Source organism: Telmatherina bonti, assembly GCF_933228915.1.
Source record: "Telmatherina bonti genome assembly, chromosome: 4".
NCBI classification, from domain to species: Eukaryota; Metazoa; Chordata; class Actinopteri; order Atheriniformes; family Telmatherinidae; genus Telmatherina; species Telmatherina bonti.
In genome coordinates, this window is record NC_136622.1 from 32,587,390 (window position 1) to 32,602,163 (window position 14,774).

The window sequence follows — 14,774 nt, forward strand, 5'->3', positions numbered from 1 at the left end:
CATTAAAACGAAAGAAAATTCTTTCATTTTATGGTAAGTTTAAAGTACATCCCAGAGCATATTGGGACACTTTTAAGTTAGAATATCTGAAAGAATCTGGTTTATTAGTACATTCAGAAGCTTTTCACTGCGACAATGACAGCTTATTGTAACAAAGTTTAAATCACATTATGATGCAGGCTGATAGGTATATTTGTTAGTACTTTAGTTTTTTAATCTTGAGGTTAGATTTAATGCTTTATCCTGCCTTTCTGCTCATCTGTAAACTAGAGAATTCTTTGATTTGACTGATGTTCGGCAGCTTTTCCCTCCACCTGCAGTACGTATGGAAATAAATGTTTTCTGCTTTTTAAACTCATCCAAACAGCAGCTTATTTTAGGAGTAAGTATTAGTACATCTACAGATTCAGTAGTTTGTCTTCAGGGATTATTAAAGTATTTGGATTTAGCTGGCAACAAGGTAAAATAATCCTTATGTGAACAACAGTATCAGCATCTTGAGTCATTGTATTTGTGCAACTTTATAATGCAGTGTCAATTGATTTTATACTATGATCTGGGTGAATACTGGATTCTGATTGGCTGTAAGGTGCCCGTTGTGTCCCTTACTTGGCTCACAGCTGTTTTTATTTTAGTGATTTGATGTCTGAACTTTGACAAGGTCACTACAACATTTCTTTTTGAGCCGTTCTGCTGTAGATGTGCTGCAGGTCTTGGTCACGCTGCCATGATCTAATTTGAGATGAGCTTTAGCTATTGAACTGATGGCCTTATAATTGACTTTGGAAAAATCAGGTATACAGAGGACTTAGTGGTTGAATCAGTCAAGTATGAGGTGCTAAACTAAAAACTGTGCTGAATGTTTATTTTTTCCCTTATAAAGAGGTTTACACCTGGCAACACTTCAAAACAAACCACAGTTGTCCAGGTTTTTTTTTCTAATTATACCATTTTAAACCAACACGCTGAAGCCTGTTGAGCCAGAGATTGAGCTCCTCTGATTGTTGCAGAGGATTATTTTAGAGTGACCTTTCTTGGACGTCAGTTCCTAGAAAGAATTGTATCACTTGACCCTTTTTTCCACTGAGGAATCTTCCCAAATACTTTTGAAGTGTCATTTCTAACCCTGAACCCTGAACTGCCTCCTAACGACGCATTAATATTAAATAAACCCGGTGTCTTTTATGATTGCGTTCCTTCGCACTGCTTACCTTTGTTGCAAAAGCATAGTGGAAAGATGGACACAGCTGAACAGCAAGAAACCAGAGTGGGGTTACGGTATGTGGGACAGTTATTAATAACGGTGCATGTGAGCTGGACATTTGTACCATGTTCTTTTCATGATCATCAAGACAGAATTAAATCTGAAAGTTTTAAGCCCCTGGTTGGAAGAAAGAGATCCAAATCTTAGTACAGACTTAGTCCGTGTAGACATAGGGACTAAGAACAGCAGTATTATTATGTGTGATACCTTGATGTTACTTCCAGGTGGTCTCTTTAACAACACTCGACTGACTGGGCATCAGTGTCAAATTTCCTCCTTTATAGATGTCAGATTATCCAGTTTTAACACCAAGTATGTTATCTTATTTTCTACCAGGAAGTATTTATAAAAGAAAAAAAAAAAAAAAAAAAAAAAAGACCAAACCGGTGTTAATAAAAACCTTTATTTTTCTTTTTTTTAATTTTTCTTTTTTTATTATTATTTAGCTTTTCCATGAAGTGCTTCTCTTTCCCATTTGACCCATCCAGCCCCATCCCCCCCAAGTATTTCTCCAATGAAATTCTTTCATGATAAATTTTCCCAGTTATATACAACCTTACTGGTCCTCTACGATCAAAATAACCCCATCTCTCAAACAACCCAGCCACATGGAAGAACACATTAAAATACGATGCCTGAAGACCCCAAAGACTGAAACGAGCAGAGCGAACTGAAAACCTGCCTGAACTACCGACTAAACAAAGCAAACGGACCGTCTGGAGAGGAGAAAAACAAAAAAGCGAGAAGTTAAGCTACACAAACATGGAGTGTTGACAAACCCAGAACTTAAAAGCAAGCTTGAAACGTTCAAGTGAAACGCCTGAAAACAGCACCAGCTTAGTCAACAAAGCTAGGCGAGAAACTGTATGTACAACATAGCTGCAGTTTTTCCTTCTTTTTACTTTAGTTTTTTTGTTTTGTTCGTTGTCGGAATTACTTGTTGACCAGTGAAAGTGAGCATTACTGTCGCAGTGTTGGTAAACTGTGTTGCTCATTGTGGTTATCACAAGCAGATGATCACATAGAGCTCATACATTCAAGCTATACATATATATACCTATGTACACAAAGTATAAATAAAACCACAAAATGAGAACCCAAAGACTATAGTTTTATACATATTCAGCACAGAAGAATGACCTTGTTAGAAGGTGCACAATCAACCTGGGAGGATTCTATTGCTACAAATTAGTTTATCCAAATCAAGCAAGTGCTCATTTGGAGTAGTTTATGATGAAAGCCTTCTCTGAACTTAGACACTTATTTATAACGGGGCAGCTACCATGTTACCCCATCTCACTTTTTATTCAAGCTTGCTCTTAAGGATTCGCTACAGGCTGCCAATTACAACACCCTTTGCTCAAATTATTTTGTTACTGTACACCATTATTCATTCCTTTCATTATTCATTCATACCCTTTGAGCAGAGACTCCTTAAAATAGAAAAGTTTAAAGGAAAGAAAAAAAAATCTATACAGTTATTTTGATCATAGAGGTAATACAGGTCATCTTTAAAAAGAAAAAACAAGTTGGAGAAGTGGGGGAAATTAAAGATTTAAAGGGGCAGTATCTTTTAAATGATATCTTACTTTGGGATATTTTTCTGAACAGATTGCAAAAAAAAAAAAAAAAAAAGTTAACTGCTTAGGACCTTTATTTTTCCCAAAAAACTGGAGTGTTTCATCATGGGAGTGAAATGCACGGATCAACTGGGTGGGATGATAAGATTGCATAGAGGAAAAGAAAGCAGAGTTTTATCTGATGGTCTGTTGCTTGGGAATTTCATCTAAAAAAAATAAATCAATTAGCCAAAAGCAGCGAAAGGTTTAGTAGAGCGTTTTAACAAATGCAAAGGAAGTGTAGTTCACTCCCACAATTCCCTTTGAATGCCACTGCCTATTCATAGTTCAGACTCAGCGCTCAATGAGAAACATGCAGGCAATGCTCTGGGGAAATCTTTGAGATGCGATCAAACGTATACCGGTACATTAATTTGAGCCTACTGGGGTGGGGGGGGTGGGGGGGGGGGGGGGGGGGGGGGGTTTACAAGTGTGTTACATGTGTGTGTGCCTTTAGTTTGTACCTCTCATGTTCCAAATATGCAGAGATGATGGGAAAACGTTTCGGTGGTTAACTAAACATACCCCAACAGTAATGATGTGACAATTTAAAAAGGCCCTTTTGTGAATTAACATTAAAAGCATACTGTCTCTTTGAATCCCATTAAATCCCTGGGGTTGGAAATGACAGAGGGTCAACTGATGTCTGCCTTTTGACATTTCCACATCCACCCACCCTTAACACTAACCCCCAGCTCCTTTCAGGTAGCGCCTCAGCCTGATTTGGCTCCAACCAGACTCATCAGTCCATCCGTGCTCATGGACTTGGGGCGCTCCAAGGGGAAGCCCAGGGCTCTACTCCACACCAGCTGAGCCAGTACGCCAAGAGCACGAGAAACACCGAACAGTACGGTGTAGTAGTTCATCTCTGTCATTCCATAGTACTGCACACACACAGGGGGGAAAAAGAAGAATCAGTAATGCATAAATTTCAGGTTACAACAATTTAGATTGCAAATGCATGCCTATAATCTCAACGTGCATCCTACCTGAAGCAGCACTCCACTGTGTGCATCCACATTAGGCCAGGGGTTCTTGGCCTTACCCTGTTCCAGGAGCACATTGGGTACAATCTTGTATAGCTGGGCAACCAACTTAAACATGGGGTCATTGGGCAGATGTTTCAGGGCAAACTCGCGCTGGCAGGTGTAGCGTGGGTCAGTCTTCCTCAGGACAGCATGGCCATAGCCTGGCACCACCTACAGGTGAGGAAAACAAAAATGTTTCCTAGTTATTTAGCAAAAAAAAAAAAAACACTACTTCACCAAGAACCTCTCTGGAAGTGAGAGTTTAATGACCAAAAAAAACCCCAACATATAATGGAGGTAGTGATTTTGTTATTTGCATTTTCTTTTATGTTTTTTTCCCCCAGTAATGCATTTAATGTTTCATGTAAAGCACTTTGAATTGTCTTGAACATGAAAGGTGCTGTACAAATAAACTTGCCTTGCCGAGAAAAAAGATCAAACCTGGTGCCTGATGTGTAAAAGTGTCAACATAACAGTAGGAGAAGATACCATGCCCTTCCATAACAGGCTTATCATGACATTTCCCCACATCAGTACAAAACAAACACATGATAATCAGAGCTGTTCAAGATTGTGTTTTTACCCTTCCAGACTTGAGTGTGTTCCAGATATAATCCCTCATCCTTTCGTCAGACACCTCTCCTCCCAGCTCCTTCTGCAGGGCAGTCAGCCACACCAGCACTTCCTGTAAAACAACACAGACTTCATGAAAATGTGCAACAAAATTATCTTTAATTATAACTCAAACATAACAAAATACATAATCAAAGGTTTCTCTTTGACAGTCATAAGTTTTCTTTTTTAAAACAGTAAAATGTGGCAAAAACCCAGTAAACTGTGATGAACACTTGAGTGTACAGACTGAAAGGGCAAAATGTCAGGTGTGTGTGATAGAAAACAAAACAAAGAAAACCACCAGAAATTTGAGCTTTAGTGAAAATCACAACAATTCACATTGATGTGACTGAAGCATAGGCACCCAATTATGATATATAATGGTCATGATATGCAGTTAGTTCAATTCTTGGTATCAGCTAATATTCAAATAAATATTGATTCAGTTCGATTAGGATTCTTTCAATAACTATTTCTGTTTAAAAATGATCATTTTCCATGATAATAAAAAAGACTGGAACACAGCGAACATCAAAGTTTCACATTACAAAATAAATCTAATAGTAAAACTACAAACATTTGACAGCGTCTGATGCTTCCCACGTCAGTTTAGAGGAGCAGAAGCAGCAGCTCGTTGTTGTTCCTATATTAGCATTTTTCCATGAAAAAATGTAGACATAATATGAAAAATATGTATGATATGCGTCAGATTTATTTATGGTTTGACATTAAAACATCATGGAGATATATTTGTTTGGTTATTTGAATTGATGGGACACCGAATGGAGGTACTACAAATACCCACAGAGTAAGAAAAAATACCTTGAATGGGGGAAAAAAACAAAAGATTTAGTGAAAATCCTGATAATCACTTAATCAAATTGTAGCTCCATGAATTATAAATGAACTCGTAAGATTTGGCACACACCTGAAAACTCATTTTATTCTGTCATTATATTTCCTCTTCAGGGCTGCTCATCAAGAAAAAGTCAACTGATGTTGTGTTTTAAGAGCCAACATGTATATTTTTCAACTCGTAGGAACATGTTGTGTTCTATTATTAACATTTAGTGTTACAGTACGAGACAACTGCGTGACCTTTACAGCAACCTGAAACTTCAAGCAAAATTCATTCATCCCAACAACATCTCCAATGTCCCGCTTGTAAAGTGATAAAAATCCTGTGTGAGAGCCGCATAAGGAGGTTCCTTAGAAATTCCAAATGACTGAAAGTGATGACGTGATGTGTACGAACCTGATTGGCCAGGCCGTGCAGAGGACCAGCCAGGCCATTCATGGCAGCGCTGAAGGACAGGTAGGGGTCAGACAGGGCACTCCCAACTAAGTGGCTGGTGTGAGCACTGACGTTGCCTCCTTCATGATCACTGTAATGTTACCATACAACAAGGTAACATTAACATGATGAAATTACAAAGCAAAGAAATCTGAAGCAAAATAAATAAATAAAAACACACAAAAAGGTTTAAACTAAATGTTTCTATCCAATGTTGCCTAGTGATGCGAGTGATTTTGGACTGAAGGATGCCCAGTTACATACCCTGAATATCTGAGCAGTACTGTGCATTCGTGACACACTAAGTGTAGTCTTAATTAAATATATTCACACATTCTTTAACACTGTTGTGCTTTTGCTTTTCCATTTTCACTCCAAATGTGCTGCTTTACTGGAGGCCTTGTGATTAAACTACTGCTTTTTTTTTTTTTTTTTTTAATACAAAGAGCTTAATGTGGCTTGCAGAAAATTCAGGACAGTAGAGTCCTGTCTCCTTGATTATAATCTCACCCCATAAAACCAAAGTAGTGAAGATACAAATACCCACCAATCAGCTTGCAAACTTCCACTTGGCTAAACCATTCGTCTGAGTGTGAATTCACACAAGTTAATTTGATCTACAGAACTAATGCCAACGTAATGCTAGTGTTGGTTAAAATCTAAATTAACGTTGCAGCTGTGAAAGCATTTAATGTGAACTGGACCATGTTCCATTAGGTCATTTAAACTGCAAGTAATAGTTTTAACAATGTTGTTCACCCCTGTGTTGATGCTCTCATATACCCTAATATCAGTTTTATTAATAACTCAGAGGGATAAGAGTATGTGCTTAAATGAAACAACGTGACTGATCTATGTGATAAGAGGGGATAAATGTAAGTTTCACCTGTGGATGGTAAGGTAGAGCCTCATCAACTCAGTGAACTGGGCATCAGTGTAGCCCAGCATGTTGGTGAAGTTGTGGGACCAATCTAAGTTGGAGTCGATGGCTCCAATGCTGCTGCCTTCACGATACAGGTTACGGTAGATCTTAGCTGCAATGCAGGGGAGCTTAGCAATCAAGTCCATGGAGTCCTCATAGACGAACTAAGAAAAACAATATACAACTATTATAAAAGGGTAAATCTGACTGACAAAGTCTGTAGCTGTGTGTGACTCAATAAGGCTGTAATATTAGTGATACAACAAACAACAAAACTGTTGGGAAATTAATTTAGCATCTCAGGACTTTGCAGCATCAGATTCAGCGCCACTCCAGGTATTTCCTATACTGATGCTTGAGACAGTACTAACAGGAGATGACTATGATGATGTAAACCAACCTCCCAGTACTTGGACTTGTGGACTCCTTCAGAGTAGGCCCGTGCAAAGCTGCTCTCGCTGTTCAGAGCTGTGATAGCAGCACTGAACTGAGACATGGGGTGCAGGTTTGTGGGGAAGTTATCCAACATGGTGACGACATGGGAGGGGAGTGCCGCTCTCTTCGCCCATTCTTTGGACACCCAGTTCACCTAGGAGAGAGGTACGCGCAGCATCCATGAAATAGTTGCTTTATCTCTTTTCCCGGTCAAACCTAGTTAAGTAAACAAGTGGAAAAATACTTAAGAGGGAAAGAGTTGGTCAAATCCTCTGTCCTATATTTTTAAAGTTTGTAATATTAACCATCTAAAAGTTCAACCTAACAAAAATCTGATTAAGTCTAAATTTGAACCTTTTAATAAAATTTGGCCCAAAAAAAAAAAAAAAAAAAAAAGTTTTTTCCCCCCCTATTTATTAACATGTGATCTAAATTATCACAGTGAAGTCTTTGTTTCCCGATATCCATCACAGGGTAGGAGACAAATATCAGATTGTGTACAACAGGGTTTGAGCATCGCGTCTCCTATAAATTGATGCAAAAGGCCTCAGAAACTGTAGAAATGAGATACGTTTGGCTTTAGACAATACAACTTTATTTATAAGGCACTTTAAAACAACAATGTTGACCAAAGCGCCACATTGTGGGGGGTTTAAAAAAAAAAAAAAAAAATCAGAATACACAACATACATTAGGACAACTTAAAAAAAAATTACATCTATAAACGAACAAAAAATAAAAGCAATAGAAATAAAATCAGATCTAACAAGTTAATTCATTGTGCAGAAAAGGCCAGCTTAAACAAATGGGTCTTCAGTAAAGATTTAAAAGCAGATATAGTGGAGGCCTGTCTAAGTTTATAAGTTTATAGGGTTAAGGAGCAAAGGCTAAAGAAGTGAAAGGTTTTATTCTAAAGAAAAGTCACAGCTCACTTAAAGGAAGGAAGATATCAGCTGGGTTATCGTAATATCACTTCCAGAAGATAAATGGCAGCAATAAAATCCCACCAGCCTGTCTTTTGTGTCCCAGTTTTGGTCCTATAGTCAGTCCATATAAGTAAAGAGGTTCAGCCTTTGAGTGGTTATCCTTATCAAGCACAACTACTGACAATGTCGTTACCGTTTATAATCACATCAGTTAGATCCCCCTTGTATCTTTTCCAAAGATACCGTCCTGGACCTGTTGCTTTTTGCATTGTGATAGTTTTTTCTCAGACATATTGGTAACTCTATAGATATCAACACCGAGGCAAACTTGTATTAAACCAATTTAAGACAAATTCCACTGTTAATAATAAGCACCAACTATTTAAAACCATACCATTTGTCACTGTTTACTCTATCCCCGCCTCCTAAAGCAGTTACCTTGACTTCTGATACTAGTCCAGATTAATAGTCCACACACTTTTATATAGAGTTGGGTTTGCTACAAATGGATAAGGCTTTCAGCCATGACAGAATGTAATTGTTTGGTTTGTTGAACGCTCAGTCTGCAGAGAAACATAAGGTGGTGATGATTACACCTTTTCTCTTAATGCCAACAATTGCAATTCCCCTTTTTAGTTGTCTAAACCAGGAGTTGTGAACAGCTTATGAGTTTCTAACTTACTTATTGACTCACATCAAATATGAATGACAAACTCGTTAACAAAGTGGACAATGGTAAGAAGCATGTTCTTTTTTTGTATGCATGAGTTTGAGTTGACAATCATTTCTCAGTGCATGGTAATTACAGCAAACATTTTTTTATCCTATGTCTTTTTTTCTCCCACTCACCTGCTCCTCAGTGGGCACCTGTCCGGTGACCAGCAGCCAGAAGAGGCCCTCAGGCAGCGGCTCCTCACCTCCTGGAGCTTTAGGCAGCAACTTCTGACACTCTGGAATGCTGTAGCCCCTGAAGCGGATGCCCTGTACATCAATGCAAAGAGAGTAAATGATTATAAACAAAATTTTGGTTGTGATAATTAAATATGCGACCAAGTTTTCCTGAAATGCAACTAAAATGCAAAGAAGTTTGGCTCTAAATGCTTATAGAACGGCAACAATGCCACTCTGCTACAAATAACTCTCACTTTGAACCAGATAGCATAGCTCGGCCTAACAGTGCAAAAGATAAAATGTTTGTCTTTGAACATATAAAAGTATTGCCATTTGATAAGATTTGTAGGCAATGTTAGTCTATTGCCTTCATCTATCAGCTGATAGTATTCTGTCATATCAAAACTGCATGAAACGTATTTCCATTTTGGTTTCATCTACTTACATACAAACAAATATACATCATGGCACTATCAGTGTAGGCCTAATACTAACCTCTTCAGGATCCAACACAGAGGTTTCATATACCAGACCCTTCATCCCTCTCATACCTCCATAGACCTATGAAAAAAAATAAAACATACAAAACACATTACACTTTGAAAACTGCCCTGGTAATTTGGTAAATTCAAGTCTTACGCTAGTGATGTTAGTGCAAACACAGAGTATGTATATATGAATCAGGAAATCTGTTGCAAAGTCTTCCAGTACGCAAGACTACAGACTAAACTATAGTAAGAATACATTTACAGGCCACAGATAATAGCATTTTAGGTATGACCTCAAAATATGATATAAGTTCCTCTTCAATTCACATGGACACTGGGTAATATGCATACAGAGGTGAGGTAAATGTGTGAAAGTCCATCTGTGTCTGTTTGAGATTGGCAGTATACTGCAGAGGTTATAGTGACTCAGCTGAAATATCTGCTGGCAGGAATCAGTTCATATTGCAACCTTTGAGGGAGATGACCGCACAGTGATACACAACAGTAAACCAGCCTGGGCAAGCCTAAATGGATTATGTGCCGCTGCCATGCCAGGGCTAATCTTTGTCATGGTTGATGGCCTCAGTGCCTCACCCTAAAATAATATAAAGAATTAAGAATCCAGCTATCTATTCAATTAGTGCATGTTTCTTATTTTATTCTGCTATTTTTATGTGTCCCAGAAAACTTTCAGCATTCGTCATTTTTAATGTTTACTTACCATGTCAACAGTAATCTGACCTATGTTGGTTTTGCCATACTGTTGTTTAAAGTTCTTGATCCTGGTCTGTTCTTTTGGGATGAGGTCTGACAGAACGTCCTTCAGATTCTGTAAATAACACATTTGATTTGACTTTGAATAATTTTCTGATGTTGTCAAAACAGACTTTGTGTAAACATTTCTGGGGAAAAAAAAAAAAACACCTTGATTTCCACCTTAAGTGTTGTGTGATCATTACAAGGTAAAACCCAAAGCCTGTTATTACAGAAACTAAGTTTACCAAATCTATTGTAAAATAATGTATGGAAATCTGAAGAAAGTACAAACTTCTGAGGTAAACAGGAGTACTTACTGTTGTAGATGCGCTGGCGTTTCTGGCAGCCACAAACAAGTAAGTGGCGTTCTATGGATTACAAAGAGAAGGATTGTTTTGTATGAACTGAAACAACTCAAGTATTAAAAATATATATATTAACATTATTTGATTGCTATTTCCTATTAGTTTACACTCAAAGCTGATCAAACCTTGTCAAATATAGAAAACCATATATACACAGATCAATATATTGATAATTACAAGTCCAAGTTCCTTTTTTTTTTTTTTTTTAAACTTTTGACCTAGAGCGACGACCCTGCAGTGCATGACAGTTAGTGTAAATATTAGGCATGCAAATTTGTCTTTACCATCCTAATTTAGCACATTGGTTATTTTTGCTCAACACAATTCAGATTTTATTTGTAGTCCTACCAGAGGTTTCAAAGCTGCTGCAACAAGTACCTGCAGGTCACCATCCAAATACAAAAGAATTCACAGTATTGTTTGCCAATAATGTGAATGTTTTAAAAATGTATCATTTTGGAGTTTGCTTTACCAGGTGTGAAAATGTTTTCTAACCCAAAAGAATTACAAAGAATTATAAAGGATTCATTTCTAAAATATTTTAGACTGAAGTGCTGTTCAAGTCAAGGATTCCAAAACTGTGTCCCCAAAGCAAAAGTTAAGAGTCCCACATCACTGAACCTTCTTTAGACAGCTGAGAGAGGGATTATGCAACAGTTCAAAGTCTCATACATTATGCACCAGTTTCCCTTTGTCATCCTGAACTTCCACCAGACAGGGAGGAGAGCAAGTCAAGCAACTAACATGCCACAGGAAGTCCAAACGCTGTGCATGTAAGAAAAACATGAAATTTGATTCATGGATACCTAATATTCTATGCAGTTCACTACGGGTGGGAAAATCTAATTAGGATTTTTTTGCTTCACATGATTTTTTTTTGTTAAAAAAATCCCTTTTTTCAAATAAATAACAAGAATCCATTATAAATTTTTAATCATTTTTATTGTTTTTATCGATCTTTCTACTTTTTCCTTAAGCATTATAGCAGCAGAATGATGGTCTGGCTTCTGTGTTGTTTTTTCCTGATTATAGTCAAGCAAAATGACAAGCAAATAAAGTTTTGTACACTTCTTTTGTTTTTTTAATCTACAAAAATCAGCAATATTAAAGAATTTTTAGAAAAGCAATTTAAATCAAATCGGCACCCAAAACATTGGAATCAAATCAGGACATAAGCATGTCGTCACAGGCCCACAGTTCACCTATTTTTCTTTTAGCTGTCCAATACAATCTTACTTCACAGCTTCTTAAAAGTAAAATCTAACTTCAGAAACAGACATAGCTTGAAGAAAAAACACTTAACACCCAGAAACAACAGTGCCTTATTTGAGAACAGAATATATATAATTTGACCCTTTTTAAAACATAAAAATTACATTTTGGCATTTTAAACTAACTAAGTCTCTCTTTTATTCATAGCAAGATTAATTTTTAATTATATCCTATTAAAAGGAGTCACATGATCCAGTCATATTTCAAAGTCACATTATATAACTGCTTAAAAAAGCTAACTAAAAAATCTTGTGTGCAGAGATAACAAATGATAAGAAGAGAGGTTGAGTGTGTCACAGGTCAACACTACACATTTAATGCCCCAGTCTGTCTAAAGTTCAAGCAAAGTAGGAAACTTTTAAGCCACTAATTATGTACTTAAGTGTGGATCTTTGGAAAAGTTACAGTAACTATTTCAGAGGCTGATGACACTCTGATATCAGGGGTCATCAGTGTTAGGTCACTGGAGTAAGACAGTAGGCTGCCATCAGTGGAAGGATTCATTTAAGCTTGATGGACAAACTCCATCTGTGGTTGGCAGTGTTAATAAATATTTTTAACTTACTAAAGTATAGCACTATTTTTATGTTTTCAAATATAAGGAATAGTTAATAACTTTCCAATATTACATTAAAAATGACTGAACAATTACAAATGCACACAAAATGAATATCTCATATAACATTTACAAAATATTAGATTTATAAATGCATGTTTAAGACTAAAAGATGAGACATTAAGTAATATGTTGATATCTTAACGTGAAGGTCAACCGGAGTTAGAAACAGACACCACAATCTGGGTTTAAAGACAATTGTATTGCTTGTCAAGGTCAATAACATTATTGTTTAAAACACAGAAAAGGTAAATTAACTGGTTTGGTCCAGGTTATCACAGTTGAGTGACCACTGTCGGAGGAAAGGAGTCCGGGTTGTGACTTCACCAGGCCGGCAAACATCCAGAAGCTAATCTTAGTCACCACAAGAAGTTCACCACAAACACGTCTAACAATCACCGCATGAAACATACAGCAAAGCAGACTGCTGTCAAACATCTTCACGTTGCTTTAGATACTACCAGCCAGACATTTGGTCATAAACATTTAACAATGTGCTTTAAAGGAATAGCTAGCTTTTAACTAGCACGCTATTAGCGGACTAGCTTCAAGTTAGCATGAAGCTAACGTGAACGGCTTTGGCTAAAAAGAAAAGCACATAGACTGTTCCCCCAAATCTTACCTTTGAATTGAGGAGTTTAGGTGCTAGCCTGCTGACAGTCAGAAAGGACATTGTGTCTATGTTAAAGTATTATTCTTTACAGCAAAGGAAGCCACTGCCAGTGCACCGCGGAGCTCAGTTGAAGGTGCCCCTCCAGAAAGTAGAAGGTTGAAGAAGGATTTGGGCCTACAACTGTCAGCAGTATTGATTGGACGATAGGCTGGTTTGTCGAAATAGCGTAAAACGATCTGATTGGTTAAAGCTTAATTGAGTGCATTCTGATTGGATTGTCGTCATCCTTGATTCTGTGACGACAGCTGAAGCTGGTGGTCAGATTAAGGCTTTTACTAACTTTTATACTTTTTACTTTCATACTTTCTCCTCTCTTCTCTAAACCGGATAAAAAATAATAAAAAAAGAACAACAATCACTTATCTGCCCTCCATACAGTCTTAAACTTCTTTCTTCCATTATTTTATCTATTTAAAAAAAAAAAGTATTTGTATGTATCCTTGTTGTTTAATTTAGCTCACAAATCTCTGCTGTGTTTTATGTCCCATATGCTGTTACCTTCTTTGTTATTATACTGTTATATCAAGTTTTCTATTGCTTTTGTAACCTGATATACAATGTCAATTTTGTACTGTTGCTTCAATGGTTCAATTAAAAAAAAAAAAAGAAAAAAGAAAAAAAGATTAAGGCTTTATAAGCGCCAGCATTTCGCACACATGTTGCAGAAGCCTTGTGTCGCGGGTAGAAATGGTTGGTGCACGCGTTTTAACGACCTACAGTTGTGCTCAGGGCCGGATTAAAAGTGCACAGGCCCCTGGGCCCAGATTGTCCCAGGGGCCCCGTTCCACACCATATCATTGTAAAAATTGTGAATGATACACTGTGAAACGACATTTCTAACATCTCTCAGCCAGTGGTACCAATAGCAAGACACTAGACACTGTGGTTACACTATCTGGCTTTTATATACATTTTGTTTCATGTCCAAACTGCTGGTGTATGCCCAACGTGGGTCCCACATGTTCCCCCAATGGGTGCGGGCCCCTTGGCTGTGCCCATAATGCCCATTGGATAATCCGGCCTTGGTTGTGCTCATATGTATTCATCCCCTTTCATTAAAGAAAAGGCTGATTTTAAACCAGTCACTCAAATAACTGGAGACTTGAAAAAGGAACAATAACTAGAAATTTGCAAAAATATAACTTAGTAATAAAAGACACTGTTTTTTATTTATTTAATTGAGTTGAAGAAAGAAAAAAAAACAAAACAAACAAAAACAAATTGGTCCTGGACAAATTAGAGCACTTTTCTGTTTAACAGTGGGACAAAATACCTGTCAACAGATGCAGAAGTCCGAGAGGAACAGAAAACACCTGACTGTAGCAGAAACATTAAAGGATTGTTCAACTAAATATTAGTTTATGAGTGATGTAATATGTAATAATTTTTTTTAAAGCAAACAAGATATTCTATTGAACCTGAATTAGAAAATAATGTAATGATTTTCATAAAAGTTTTATTACTTCAGTCAATTTCAGCTTGTTTTATAGACAGTTGGTTTTTTCTTTCTTTAATGAAAGGGTATGAATAAATATGAGCACAATTGTATATAAAGCTAATCTAACGTGGATTTTTGTCCTCACTGATCATGCTCATTCTACACAGGTGCA

At 37.1% G+C, this 14,774-nt stretch overlaps 1 protein-coding gene across 1 annotated transcript; it reads right to left on the minus strand.

The window, feature by feature from the left end:
• Nucleotides 1–1,648: 1,648 nt before the first annotated feature.
• Nucleotides 1,649–13,271, minus strand: cs (citrate synthase). The gene is made up of 11 exons (XM_079239036.1): nucleotides 13,114–13,271; nucleotides 10,556–10,606; nucleotides 10,204–10,311; nucleotides 9,490–9,555; nucleotides 8,953–9,084; nucleotides 7,143–7,331; nucleotides 6,707–6,906; nucleotides 5,782–5,911; nucleotides 4,495–4,596; nucleotides 3,873–4,082; nucleotides 1,649–3,767 (listed from the first exon to the last, which is right to left on the minus strand). The coding sequence occupies exons 1-11, from the start codon at nucleotides 13,162–13,164 to the stop codon at nucleotides 3,597–3,599; spliced, it is 1,410 nt and encodes a 469-aa protein (XP_079095162.1). The 5' UTR covers nucleotides 13,165–13,271; the 3' UTR covers nucleotides 1,649–3,596.
• Nucleotides 13,272–14,774: the final 1,503 nt, after the last annotated feature.